Genomic DNA, 15,651 nt, shown 5'->3' with positions numbered 1-15,651 from the left:
ACATTGTATTCATGAAATGTTACAAAATATCTACCAAATGTAATTAGTGACCTAAATTAGAATTTTTAGATATCTTATTTTAGTTAAAAATACTCTAAGTAGTATAAATAAAAGTGAGATATGCCTGAACTATGAGAGGTTAATCGATTCTAGTATAAATATCTTGGATAAAGAGGAACATAAAACTCAAAATTCATATTAAGAAGGCATCTATTGTTGAAGAGTGCCAATATATAACTAATTGCTAAACTCCAGAAAAGGTTTAGGTACCTAAAAAGTAATTAAGAGATTCAATAGGTTAAAAGGTTCAAATACTTGAAAACTAATTAAGAGACTCAATAGGTTATGTCACTGAAGGAAAAATGGGATTGAAAACATAAACATATTGATAATGATTTTGATAACAATATCATGTGACAAAAAGATGATCTTATAGTGATAAAAAAAAAAAGGATCTTCTGGTAGACCTATCATATAAAAAGAAAACAAAAAAATTGGCCACAAGGATAGAGAAAAGATGTAACAAAAATATGATTATATTCTTTCACAATGTGAACATTATGGACCTGCGATCCAAACACATGAAATATAAACTTTCATGAGATATATGAATGTTTATGTGAAAATAAATATTTTCACAAAGGTTTGATGATAATTATGATAGGCATATTATTTTTTTTGTGGATGTAATTATTTGTACATATATAGTCTAGCAGTATATGAAAACCAAGATATACGTCTGTTAGATATTGTTATAGACTATATATAGGGCTCATTAAATAGTAAAATTTACTTGTTAATTATTGAAGAATCCAAAATATGCCAAAAGCATGTAGAAGAAAATTAATGTTATGAAGACTAAAATAATCTAAGTATATACCATCCTTTTATAGTTCTGGATCAAAATATCTAAAATTTTCTGAAGGATTCAAGTTGCCAAAAGCATAAAATTCATGTTCTTGAGAACAATATTGAACAAATTTAAATAAGTCTCTATAAGGATTAAAACAATTAGGATGCATGTGGTATAACCGACTAAGTAAATATCATTTGAAAGAAAGATATAAAAATAATCTAATTGGCCCATATATTCTTATGAAAAGATCTGGGAATGAGTTTGCTATGTTTATGTTCGTGAAATAAATATTATTAAAAATTTTGAATTGACTCTTGAAGAGTTTGCAAAACAATGAATTGCTTAAATAAACAATTGAAATAAAAGACTTAGGAAGAACAAAATTTTTCTCAGATTGCAAATTAAATACTTGAAAAATGAAATTTTTGTGTATCAAGTAACTTATACAAGAAAGATTTTAAAGCGCTTTATATGGATAAATCACATCTATTATATACTTTGGTACTTGTATGATCTTTGGAGGTGAATAAAAATTCTTTTAGATCTCAAGAAAGTGATGAAGAACTACTTGGTCCAGAAGTATCATATCATAAGTCCAAAAGTACTATATCATAGTGCAATTGATGCACTTATATATCTTGCTAGCCACACACAACCCGACATATCATTTGTTGTTAACTTACTAGTAAAATATAGTTCTTCACCAAAACTAGGACACTAGAATAGAGTTAAACATATTCTTCGTTACCTTAAGCGTACTATAAGCATGGGATTATTTTATCTAAATATACCCAAGACTAATTTTGCTGGCTTTGCAGATTCTAGATTTTTGTCTAAGCCACATATAGGTAATTGCAAATGGTGTATTTGTCTCATGATATTCAAAATATGGGTGAAACTAATATCTCAAAAAACCATTCAAATGAAAATCTAGCAGGTTTTTTCATCAAGTTGCTTCCTACTGCAATATTTGAAAAGCTTGTTCTTGATATCAAATGCTACAAATTTAGAGCTATATCAATTGATGTTTCCAAGAGGGAGAGTTAATACATGTTGTAATTTTTTTTCCTTGTCTATGATTTTTTTTTTGCATTAGGTTTTTCTAATAAGGTTTTTAATGAGGCAACATTGGATAATGTATCAATCAATATGTATTCTTTTTTTTCTGCTATGTTTTTGTCCCACAAAGTTTTTCCTAGGTGAAGTGTTATGATGAGGCACATTCTGGCTTAATGGACATTCAAGGTGGAGTGTTATGAATATTATAGGTGTGGATATCCATTTCTCTCGTCCTCTTCAACTTTATCACCTCCCACTATTTTCCTTGGACATTACTCCTCCACTATGTCCTTAATCTTGTAACTTATCTCTACTCATATTCATATGGTTTATTATCCACTATCTATCATTTAAGTATAAGTGTAACCTATGTATAAGATTATGCCTATAGATAGGACATGCTATTGTGTTGTGATGCAGGTAAAGCAAGTGAAGGAATATAAAATCTTCTCATTTTCTTGTGTCCATCTATTCTCTGCTCTATTTTTTTTATTGACTTATTTTATAACACATTTATAATTATATACATGACTATTTACGATAGAGAATAGAAAAATAACACTCTACAAATGAAAATTTACAACAAAGCTGATTATATGCTTTCTTCACATTGTAAGGAGTTGGTCGTTCTTTCTTTCTTTCTTTCTTTTTTCCAACAATAAAGGCTTGTTCTTTTTACTTGTTCATTTAATTTCATTAGAGTGAATTGAATTTTAAGAATCTTTTTACTTGTACATAGTGGGACTTAACTAAAATTTTGGGAAAAAGACAGAAAAATGATACTTCAACTTCAAAATGCCAGAAACATCCACCCAAATTGGAAAATCCCGTTTTGGTCTCGTGAGACCAAATTGGCATTATTTTGTTAAATGAAAAGACCAAATAGCTCTAAGTATTATTTTAACCAAAACCATGGAGGAGAGAGGCGAGAGTTTGCAGGGGTTTTTCACACTCTCATTCCTGGATCCCAGTTAAATCTGACAGAACGAAGAAGAGAGAAGAGAGGAGAAGAGAGTGGAGGAGGAAGCTACCGGCATGGAAGAAGAGAGAAGAGAAGAAGGAAGAGTATTCTGTGGTCACCGTCAAAGAAGAGAAAGGAAAAGAGTGACCAAAGGGTTAAATTGTGACAATCGATCGAAGGTGAGGAAGAGAGAAGAGGAGCAATTTACGATGAGATAGAGGTAAGTTTGTGTAACATTCCTTCTCTGTGTTTGTTGATGGGTAGTGAAGCTAGAGTCTAAGACATTATCCAGCTCACATCCCTGTTGTACCCCTACAATTTGTAGTTTTCTAAGGAACCTCTTCCCTCGATGTGTGTCATTCTGTTTAATGTAAAATCCCGTATCATCATCCCAAAATAGAACAAAGTTAAGGAGAAGGTAACGAGGCAAAAGTAGGCTCAGTAGATATAGACACTTGCATATTCTTGAATTGGGTTCTATACTTTCCACAATACACTCACTAGAACAACCATAAATTATGAAGTTTGCCCAATTCTATTTCAATCCCAATGATCGTAGACATAAAGATGGCATTTTATATTGGATGTTGAACATGTTCTTTAGTATGAAAGAGGCCATTCTTCATTGGGATTTTATATTGGATTTTGAACACTGTGCTTTGGTATCACTTTTATTAGAACTCGAAAGGCAAAGGGGATGGAATATGTCAACCATTCAACATTTCATTATTAGAAAAAAAAATTGATTAAAACCATTCCTTATCTTTATCTTTTGTTGATCTATCAGAACATTAGGTATGATGCTTCCAAAAATTGGTTAAAGGAGAAGCCGACCAAAACAAATAGCAAACTATGTAGATGTAGCCAATCCAAATGATAGACTATATACTCAAACACACATTTATATGGCTGTGCAAACATAGAAAACATATGCTCTTAGCCCTTTGATATAGAAGTAATCCTCAATATAAAGTCTTGCTTCATCAAGATGACAAAACTGCTTCATTAAGAAATATGAATAGATCATGAAGCTGTAGTTCTAGATAAATAGAAATGTCACATAATCACCATATAAGCTTGACCATCAATCTACTTGTCTTCCACATAATTACTTATGGTAGTTGCCTCCCTACCATCACCACCCTCTGTTAGAGGTTGAACTTATTCATCCTCAGGTAGTGGCTTCTCGACATAGTCATTTTCAAATGCATTAGGTGGAACCTTATATATCCTTACTTGAGATGTAGATGGATCCTTCACAAAAACATACTTGTCGTCATTCAACTTCGTGCACAAATCCACAATAGAATTCACAATTCCCCACATATTAGATGTGTTCAAATTAATTTGGGTCACAGAGCTTAGGCAGTCCACTAAGCCAACTTATTTGTGTTATTCTTCAGCTCTGTCACCAACATTGCACCCCTCTATGTCTCCAACTTCTGTCTCCAGTAAGCAAGGTGATGTTGTGTCTCAACTTCTATCAATAGCACAAATATTTATCTTTAAATTAAAACTTATATGTCCCTGTTGTTTACTTATTCATGTGTTCTGTTTGCTCCGTGTGTTCCTCTGTTGGAGTTATATTTGCTAGTGTATATTTTAATATAGGATTAATATACATTTAGAACCTTACCCTGTATAATTGTGTCGTTATCAATCACAAGTTCCTAACTATTATTATATGTTTAATATTCCTCAAATAAAACCCATGTGAAGTGATTAATTCCACTCTTAATTATGAAAGTTTACAAATGACCTTTTAGATAACCAGTGCTTCCTTGAACTATGAATTATCGAAACAGTTTATGTTGTTTAGATGTTTGGATTGGATCTATTTGAATCATATGAATAAAAGCTTGTGAATTGTGTTGTTCTGGAAAAATGTCTTATAACCCCACTTTCAAGCTTGTAAGGTTTTACCTAATGCTTTTTAACTTGTAACCCTACCCTCAATAATTATTTTCTGACATACTTTTATTAATGTGTAATGTGCAGAAAAAATGGTGTTGGAAGGAGAGACATCAACTTCAAAAGGGCCAAGGAATGGGTATGTCTTATTTAGAGAGGAATTTGCAAAAGGGCAAAAATTCAAGGGTGTAGCCGATAGAACTAATAAGGTGAAAGAGGCATGGGCAAGGCTATCTATCAAGGAGAAGAAAATATATAGTGAAAGGGCCAAACAAATGAGGCCAGAGAAGAAGAAAAGTAAGAGAACATAGAAAATGTTCACCCGTTGCTCTGTTCATCAATTCATGTCACTGGCAGAATTTGTTAAAAGTGATGAAAGTTTAAGACAAAGGATAGAGAATATAGGATTCTCTAAGTTGTTGAATGTGGATTGTGACAGACTCCCACATGAGTTAATTGTAGCTTTCATTCTATCATACGACCCAGCAACACATCAATTCCGATTGAGAGGGAGGACAGAAGAAATTGAGGCAAATGATGTGGGAACATTGCTTGGTGTGCCCCATACTAGGCAAGAGTAAAAGGAGATATTGATGAAAATCATGACACATAAGAAACTAAGGAGAAAGTATGGTAACGTTGTATATAGCAAGATATTAGCTGACATAAAAAGTAGGAAGCATAATGAGCACTTTGAATTATTATTTATGTTGGTCACACTTTGCACATTTCTAGCCCCAACTTCAAGTGCAAAAGTTGGTGACAAGTTATTAAGGGTGGTGTGTTCAACTATGAATGGATATGAACAGTATGATTGGGTGGCATACATCATGAATGATCTCTACAAGGAAATGGAAGATTATGTGAATTTGTTTAGGAAAGAGAGGGATTGTGTTGCGCTATGGGTGGATGCCTGTACTTCTTGCTGGTATGTTTATAGTTAAACATGTTAAATATTGATGTCACTATTTAATTCAATTGGCTAATGTGGGGTGTTTTGTGATTGTCATTGCAGCTATATTTGGGTGAGAAATTCCTATTGTCAAAAGCTATTAACCATGACCCAACAAATGCTATTGCATATTGGATGGATGAGAGAATAAAGGAATTGGTCAACAAAGAGTCAAAGAGTAACATAGGCCTATTGTATAAAGGGAAGTCTACAAAAGTACAAGAAGATACAATAAGTGTTGCTTATCTATGTCTGGTATGTTTGTAGTTTTGTAAGTATAAACTTCATTAGTATGTAATGAGTTTAATCGTTTAACAAATGTGTTACGCAGGAATTGAAGGAAGTGCATCGAATGATGATGGATGCACATGAGAAAAGCCATAAATGGCTTAGTAACCAATTTGCAGAGGAGCTTATGAATGTGCAGCTCCATCTACAGGGGAATGCGAAGTTCAAATTTAAAGGACCCTGTTGACAACACAAGCAATGAGGCAGTGATTCTTCCATCTGATAGTAAAGGTGAAGAACGAGGTAGTGACAAAGGTGATAGTGATGGAAATACTGCTTAAGGTGAAGCCCATGATCAGGAAGGAGGTAGTGATGAAGGTGATGGCGATGGAGAGGAAGGAGACAGTGAGAAAGGTGATGTTGATGGAGATAAAGTTGATGATGATAGTAATGATGATGATGGAGGGGATGAAATGATTAACAAATTGCCCACCAATGTTGTGTATGATGAAAGAGATAAAGGAGTGGGGTCGTCAGATTAAGAGAATGACAAGGGAGAAGACCAAAGGACATCAAAGAGAACAATCATACCAAGTCGTGAAATCACTTCTCTGTAGATTTCCATGTTGAAGCCCGTTAAGAGAAGAAACAGAGTGATAACTAAGAAGGACAAGTTTTTCAACATTGTCTCTCGCATGCGTTCACGAGAGGAGGGTTAGAAGTAAGATATGCCATGCAATTTACATTAGAAGTAGGAAAGCTTTTTCATCTTATTTTGTTATTGTTGTTTGACTTACCTATGATGTACACATTACAGGATAAGGCTACAATGTGTGATGAACAAATTGATCGGGATCAGTTGTGTATGATAGGTAGAATCAAAAGAGCGAGTAGCCCTCTGATAACAATGGTCAGTAGGACATTAATGGCAGAGGCAGGTAAGGGAGGACAAGTGAGGCGACACATTTTTTATGCTGAATTCATGGTGAGCTTTGTGGTATCTATGTTTTTTTTTTGACAAATAAGGGTTGTGACGATTAAACTTATATGTTGTTTTGCAGATGAAAATGCTTGGTAACCCTTCATGGTGGCGAGCATCAGAGAACAAACGTGCAATTTTGCCATAGCATATCGAGTACAACCTAGCTGACTATGATTTAATATTTGGACTTGCAATTGTTGAGTCTCACTGGTTTTGCTTTGTGTTGGATCCAAAAACCATGCATTTTTATGTCTTGGATTCTATGAGGCCGACTAATGATATGTTAAAGAAGACCAAGAAAAAAGGATGTTTCATCTTCATGCATGTGTAAAGACTAAACTAATGTAGCTGCATATGACAAGTTTCCAATGTTTCCACAACTAGCGTACTCGTATTTTGGATTTTTGTTTTCTGTTTATAGAGAGACAACTTTTATGACATAATTGCATTAGTCAGACCTGAACTTGTTGGGAAGAAGCCTAAGAATGATATTATTTTTCCACCTATGCCACAACAGAACAATTTGTATGTTGTGTTGGCTGTTGGCATTGTTTTCTAATTTAAGATGTGAAGTTGAGAAGCAATCGCACTAACTAAAATGTTTTATTTCCCATTGGCTGTATAGGAGATATTATGGCGTTCATGTGTTGATCTGGCTAAGCAAATGGGTCCCAGAGGTGACATTTGACTTCAATAAGGCATGAAAGTTGTCTGTAATTAATGATTATTTAATTGTTCAATATGGTGGACACTAAAATATGCACTTGTCTTATACACAGAATCATGTAGTTGAGTTTAGGCATGATCTAATGTGGTGGCTAGTTAATCATTCGCTGAATTCAAGTTGAGAAGAAGCCTTCACTCTCCTTTTAGAACATCAGAAAAAGCCAACCACCAAAAGATGACGTTTGTCATAGTACTTATTAGGAGGTTCCTTATGCATGTCTATGTGACAATCTGATGTGGTTGCATCTTATTTAACTTTGGAGAGGATTTATGTACATGCCAAAAGGACTGATTTCAATATTAGTAATTGTGCGTTGTTAGCAACAAATTTTTACCATTTGAGACATTAGTAGTCAGAATTTATGTTGGATTTTACAACTCCAGTATAACTATTAACAACATCTTTATATATATTTACCACTTCAGTATGAGTACTCACAATAGCAATTTTAAGATAGAAAAAAGATCTGCCTGTTACAACTTCCGTTAAGCTTTTAACAACTCCTGTATAATCTTTTCACAACTCAGGTATACCTATTAACCACCTAGTTTCTTACATGCATACACCCTCGTCGGACAACCTGTTTAACGATCTGGAGAGAATTTTACAACTCCAGTGTATAGATTAACAATATCTATATATTTTTACAACTTTAGTATCAGTATTCATAGCAGCATTTTCAAGGGAAAAAAACCCCTTTTTACAACTTTAGTTAAGATTTTGAGAACTCCAATATAAGCTTTTCACAACTCATGTATATCCGTTAACCACCAGGTTTCTTACATGCTTACATACTCCTTGAAAGGCCTGTTTAAGGATCCAGGGAGAATTTTACAACTCCAATGTATAAATTAACAACATCTTTATATATATTTACAACTTTAGTATCGGTATTCACAACAACATTTTCAGGGGGAAAAAACCCCTTTTACAACTTCAGTTAAAATTTTAACAACTCCAGTATAAGCTTTTCACAACTCACGTATATTCATTAACTGCTTGGACTCTTACATGCTTAGACCCTCGTTGGACGGCTTGTTTAAGGATTCGGGGAGAATTTTACAACTCTAGTGTATGGATTAACAACATCTTTATATATTTTTACAACTTTAGTATCGGTATTCACAACAACATTTTCAAGGTAAAAAAAACCCCCCCTTTTACAACTTCGATTCAGATTTTAACAACTCCAGTATAAGCTTTTCACAACTCATGTATACTCGTTAACCACCTGGTCTCTTACATGCTTACACCCTCCTTGGACAGCTTGTTTAAGGATCCAAGGAGAATTTACAACTCCAGTGTATGGATTAAGAACATCTTTATATATCTTTACAACACCGTTAGATGGCCTGCTTAAGCATCTAAGGAGAATTTTACAACTCCAGTGAATGGATTTACAACATATTTATATATATTTACCATTTCATTATATGTATTCACAACAACATTTCCAATAATGAATAAACCCACCACATTACAACTTCAGTAAACCAGATAACAACCCTAAAATAAGCTTTTAACAACTCGAGTGTAAGTTTTTACAACTGTCATAAAAGGAAATGATCAGTAACGCCAATTTTTTAAACTCAGTTCATACAAAGATCATACTTAAAACATAAAACATAAGGCAAGAATATCAAACATGAATAATAAGTGGACTTGTCTTACAACTTCTGTCATAGTTAACAACACAATTAAAGGAAATAACAACTTCAGTAAAGGTATTTCCCTAAAACCAGATCCTTCCTGACAGTACTTACAATCAATGACAAGTTAACATTAATATTCCATCCCCACTTAATGTTTTCTTATCATTGACATCAAAATACACATTTCACTGACTATGTCTAACCTACAATATGGATTTATCACATGGCACAACCCTTCATCCAAAAAAATATGTAGAGTTGCAAAATATTTATAAGCCACAACAAAAAATGACTCTTACAAAATAAACCCACATGTGGACCACCAAGTTTAACTTCGGTTTGGATTTCTGCATGTTCTTTTACTATGCCTAGCTTCATGACACTGTCCACAATGGTAAATCTTCCTGTTTTGGAATTGGGATTCCCGCCTCCTAATTCTTGGCCTTCCCAAAGGTCTACTAGTTGTAGGTGGATATAGCAAGACTTGATTTGTTATATTTTCTAGCATATAATCATTAAGATTAGGCCTGTCAATTGTCACTACTAGAATCATGGTGTTCCCATGAATTTTCTCTTGGGATGTTATTTTATAACAGTCCTTCACAAAATCATACACATTTGTATGGACCACCTTTATTGCAGCACAAGCGTGTGCACACAGAATCACTGTCATTTTCCATGTAGTACAAGTGCATTCATGTGACTGAACATTGACATATAATGCTCCACACAAAGTATGTACACAGACCCTGCCACCTCTATAAGGTTTAGCATGCATATGAATCGATCTAGCCATATTTTCCATCACTTTTCCATCAATGCTTGAACCCATAGCATTTCTCCAGTTCTCCTTTGCCACACTTGCTGTGCACATCTTCCTTGCAACCTTCTCACGATGTCCATGAATAAGTTTGGCAACATTATGCCACCTCTCCTTTACAATCCAAGCATTGAATGACTCAGCAAGGTTCGTTGTTATGTTATCCCACCGTTTATATGAGAACTTGCTTATTACCTACTTATGAACATCACCGTGATTGTTAAGTCACTGAAGTAAATAAGGACTAAAATCTCCCATCCTTGTCATTGTCTTATCAAACTCAAAGTTAACCCTCGTATATGCAATGTCATCAAGCAACTTTAGTCTAACTTCCTTACGAATACCACTAGTTCTTCTCCTCCCTCTGTATAATTTATTCATTTCAGAGCTAAAATTTTCCTTCACATGCCTATAACAGTATGATTGACTATCACCTCCAAATATTACTCCAACAGCTCCTATTATTGCATTGTGACGATCTGACACAATAGTTAATTGGATTGCACCAACTATCTGTTTTATCATGTTTAGGAACCATGCCTACTTCTCACAAGTCTCTCCCTTCACAATAGCATATGCGAATGGTAACAATTCATTGTCCGTATCATATGCTGAGGCTAATAGCAGTGTTCTCCTATATGGTCCACTCAAATGTGTTATATCTATGTACAGTATATGTCTTGTCCTAGACAAAAAACCCTCTACACAACAATCATATGCTATGAAAACACGCTCAAATATGTTGTTAACAGTTGCTACCCATTCAATTATCGTCTTCTCATCAGTTTCCTTCAATAGTTAACATATCCATAATATCAACGTGTATGACTATTCAGGCTTCTCTTGTATTTCCTCTAATACTTTTTCTTTAGCCCTATATGCTTGTTTATATGTCAACTTTGTTAGAAACAATCTCACCCAAGAGGGGGGTGAATTGGGTGAGTTACAAAAATTTCCAATCAAAAGCGTGTCAGTATTGAATAAAAACAGAGAGTCAGAGTATGAAGAATTTTAACCGCAGAGAGGAGACACAAGATTTATACTGGTTCGGTCTAAACCACGTGACCTACTTCCAGTCCCCAGAACACCTCTGAGTATTTCACTATCTTCCAAGATCGACAGGGCTCTTGGTGCCTCGGTACAGTAATTGAATCGCTCAATCACTCCCCCTTACTCCCGTAAGGATACAACCCCTCTCAAGAGTCCACACTCTTGAGTGTCACTCAAGTCTTTAATAAGAGTAGTAATTGGCTCTCTTACAGAGTGAATTTAATGATAAACACTGATGCTCGGTAGTAACGTGAAAACAGAGTATTGAATGCGTAACTAAATAATCGCAGGTGGTAGTTCCGGTATTCAATCTCTTCATTAATGCTTCTTCGCGCCTTTTATAGTTGATATCGTTAAGTAGCCGTTAGACGGAAGAGCTTCTAGCCGTTGTGACTTCGTTTGCGTGTTTCGCTGGTTTCAACGGCTCCGCCATTAATGCGTCTGAGCTTCTGACACTGTAGGTCGCAGTCTACGTAATCCCGTTGAAGAGCCGTTGCCCTCGTTTTCATTAATCTGCATATTTTGAGCAAATGAGAGTTTTGTGGTGAATGCTTTAATCTCGAACACAGAGAGAAAACCAATTTATCATTCAAAGATTTGTGACGAAATCATTTATCAGTAAGAAGAACAGAAAGTCATTCTGGTTTAGTTTGATCGAAAAGATGATCGATTACTTGATGATAGATCAAGTTATCGATAAACAGAATGAAGACTTTTCGAATTAGATCACCAATATTATCGATCAAGTGTTGGATCATTGACTCTAAGAATTATCATAGAAAGAGGAAATCGTTCCATGATCGAACAAGTGATCGAACATATGTTTGATCGAACAGATTATCGAAAATTTAAATGTTATTGAAATGAAGCTTCAGTCATTGATGATCGAACATCTTATCGATAAATGTATGATGGATAATGTTATCGATAAACCATGGGTATGTATATATTCAATGAAAGACACAGCTATCTGAAATGATCGAACAGTTGATCGATCAATGAACATTCGAACAAGTGATCGATAAAGTGAAGAAAGAAATTTATCCTTGTAAGACAGAGAAAATGATTATCGATCACGTTTTGTGAAAACATGAGTTCCAGGGAATTGAATGATCGATCATATTATCGAAAAACCAGTGATCGATTTGGTGATCGAAAAATAGTTCACCATAACTTAATGTGAAAATAGCAATCCTTAGACTCTTTATCGATCATGTTATGTGAAAACTTATTTAAGCAAACAAGTTAAATTTATCGATAACATTATCGATAATTTGGTTGTAGGAAAAACTGAATAAGAGTAGATAAGGACATTGATTATCGATCATGTGATCGATAATTTTATGATCAATAAGTTTATCGATCCATCTGTAAAGATGATTACCTGCATTCAGAGAGTTAGAGCATAAAGTTCGAACACGTAATCGATAAACAAATGATCGAGAATATGATCGATAAATTGGTAACAGAATTAATGTGCAGAACAAGTAGATTATGTTACCTTTTATCGAAGTCGTTATTGATGACTGATTTATCGATCACTTGATCGATAAATACACTTCAGATTTGGTTCTCTTATCAGTAACTCGATTGTTTACCTGATATTATCGATCAGTTTATCGATAATTAACCATACTCTTATGTGATTTTTACGATAGCGATAATCGATCACTTTATCGATTAATTGCTCATCGAATAGTTCTTCGATCCGAATACCTACTATAAACCTGATTTACATTTGAGCAATTATCTGAAACCTTAGCGATAAACAATTGATCGATCAGTTGATCGATCAAAATACTTAACCTTGATATTCTGACTTTGTTATCATCAAAACTATAATCCTAACATTCTCCCCCTTTTTGATGATGACAAAACATAAGTTATAAATCATCTATCAGAGAGAACATCAACCAGTTTTATATCCTCATAAAGCATGAAAAGAGCAGATAAATATCAAGAACATATTATCGATAAAAACACTATCCAGATACACAAAAGGAGATAACATAAAGTCATGACATAGAACCAAAAAGCAACTCATAAAACCATATAAGCTACGAAATATCATCAGTTTTCTTCTCCCCCTTTTTGTCAGCATCAGAAGGGGTAGGAACCGAAGGAATGGTCAGGGGAATAGGGAGAGGAGGAAGGGGAAAAAGTGGAGAAATAGATGGAAAATGAAAGGAGTGAACAGGTTGGGGTACAGTGATAAGAGCAAGAGTAGTAGGGACTGGAATAGAAGTAGATGGAACAGAAGGAGAAGTGGTGGAAATAGGAGAAGTGGGTAAGGGAGAGGAAGGAGGTGCAGGCTCAGGGTGCGGTGGAGAGGTAGGATGAAAGAGGAGATCCTCATAGCTGAAGCTTGTGCTAGGTGCAGTGAAGTGCTGGCAGAGAGAGGTAACTAAGCCTTTAAGCTCTTGGAGTTCCTTGTCCACTGAATTAAACCTCTCGGTCACTTCTCTTTCCAAAACCACCATAGCTTGTTGGTGAAGATCCAGAATCTTAGAGATGCCATCAAACTTCCGGTCAGAAACTTCCCCATAGTCTCTGGCAGTGGAGTAGACTCTGGTCTCAAATGCGCGAAGCTCAGCCTGAAACATTTCCCTGAGGATCTCTCCATAAAAGATGGACCAGGGGTATGAGATGGAGCAGCAGTGGATTCAGCTTCATCCTGGGTCCGAGATGTACTAGCAGCAGGTTGCTTTCCCTTATCCTTCTGAGATACTTTCTGTGATGGTGTAAAGGGAACAGAGATCCTCATTTTGTGGAGCTGAGTGAGGCCAAAACCAGGAACCTTAGTCTTGATTTCCCCAGGCTCAAATGGAGCAATGTTATGTGCCTGAAGGAAATAGGTGGCCAGCTGAGGATAGGGAATTGGGGTTGATCTGGACTTGTTAAGAACAAAGTCCTTCATCTCAGAGTAAATAAGATCCCCAATATTAATCTTTTCCCCACTAATAATCCGGGCTAGAAGAAGATAATCATCCTGAGTGAGATGTGAGAAACTACCGGATTTGTTTACCATGCACCTAGAATAGATGTAATGGATGATCCTATAGAAATCACACATCTGCTTAGGGGGAAAATTCAGCTCACCGGGATAATCACTATTCTGCATTAAAATTCTATAAGCCTTTACTTCATTCATGTCACCACCTCGCACAAAATCTTGAGTCCCTAGCAGCTCATTTATTTTGGCACTGGTGAGTTTAAAAGCTCTGCCTCTCAGTGTAACTTTCAGACAATTTTCTATGAGATTGTCTTTATCATCATATTTTTCTACTGATTCCATATTACAGTAGAATCTTTTAACCACTTCGGGACAGTATTCACCACCAATGATTAACCAATTCGAATAATGCTGCAGTGGGTCACTTAAATCAAGATCAATCTGTTTATTTTTCCTCAGACCCTCTAAGTCCACAGATACCACAGGACAGAATTTTCTATTGGCAAAATCGGCCTTATACTTTGCTATATTAACTTCATTATCGAGATTGCCAGATAATAACTCAGAAAATTCAGTGGGTATACCTTCAGGAGGAATTTCCCGAGCGACTCCTTCACTTGCCCTCTGTTTCTTCTTTCTCGGTTGCTTGGGGACAGATATATTCAAGGCGGATTCCACGGCTTTCTGAACTGAGACTCCATCATCCGACTCGGTCTCCGATTCTTCAGTCACTATCGGTAACTTTGATTTGGACCGGGGAGATTTTCTGAGAGAGGCCGGTTGTTCTTCGGCCCGACTTTCCCGGATTTTCAGAGTAGCCCTCTTCTTCGTTGATTCCTCCCTTACCTTCGGTCTATAACGTTTTCGAGTACCCGAAGCAGTGGTGTCGCTCGATTGAGGTTGTTTCTCCTGCGCTTCTCCCTTTTCGACATTTGGTTGCTTCACCCGAGCCATTTCGGAAGTGCCGAGGGGTTTTTGTCAGATTAATCGGTTGGGAAACGGTGATTTTGAGGTGGGTGAAGGTTGGAAAGTAGCAGAGAAGGATTCGATCGGAGGAACGGTTGAAGAATTTAAGATAGTGGTGATTCCTGACCGTTGCGAAAAACAGGGGACCGGTATTTTTCGAGTTAGGGTTCGAAAACTGACGAAGGGATTTCAGAACAGTACCGTTATAGTCTTCGAAATTATCGATCAAGTTATCGATCAACACTTGATCGATCACGTGTTCGATAATTATGAAGAACACACTTGAACATAGAGCAGATTTATCGATTACGTTATCGATCATGCATTTATCGGACATATTATCGATAAAGTCAGTAAAAAAGGAATGCGTACCTGATATAGTTTATCGATCATTTGTTCGATAATTAAGCTTATCGGTCAGCTTATCGATCAATGCTTACCAATTTTGACGGATGGGTCTCGAATCCTTGAGGCTCTTGATCGATGTTCTGATCGATATTGAGTTTATCGATCACGTTATCGATAATTGTAGTG

At 35.6% G+C, this 15,651-nt stretch overlaps 1 protein-coding gene across 1 annotated transcript; it reads right to left on the bottom strand.

The window, feature by feature from the left end:
* Positions 1 to 9,656: 9,656 nt before the first annotated feature.
* On the bottom strand, positions 9,657 to 10,673 carry LOC114721287 (uncharacterized). The gene is made up of 2 exons (XM_028907117.1): positions 10,440 to 10,673; positions 9,657 to 10,343 (listed from the first exon to the last, which is right to left on the bottom strand). Exons 1-2 carry the CDS (start codon positions 10,671 to 10,673, stop codon positions 9,657 to 9,659), a joined length of 921 nt encoding a protein of 306 aa, XP_028762950.1.
* Between the last annotated feature and the right edge of the window lie 4,978 nt (positions 10,674 to 15,651).

Source organism: Neltuma alba, unplaced genomic scaffold (assembly GCF_004799145.2).
Source record: "Neltuma alba isolate B1F8T4 unplaced genomic scaffold, ASM479914v2 tig00012023_pilon, whole genome shotgun sequence".
Classification (NCBI taxonomy): Eukaryota; Viridiplantae; Streptophyta; class Magnoliopsida; order Fabales; family Fabaceae; genus Neltuma; species Neltuma alba.
This window is presented reverse-complemented; position numbering and strand designations above follow the sequence as displayed.

What these genes read in the sequence shown, in the direction of transcription:
- LOC114721287 (XM_028907117.1), bottom strand. Translation starts at nt 10,673, where the DNA reads ATGATAAAACAGATAGTTGGTGCAATCCAATTAACTATTGTGTCAGAT. An exon ending in ATGACATTGCATATACGAGG is followed by an intron (nt 10,344 to 10,439) that starts GTTAACTTTGAG and finishes GTTCATAAGTAG; the next exon opens with GTAATAAGCAAGTTCTCATA.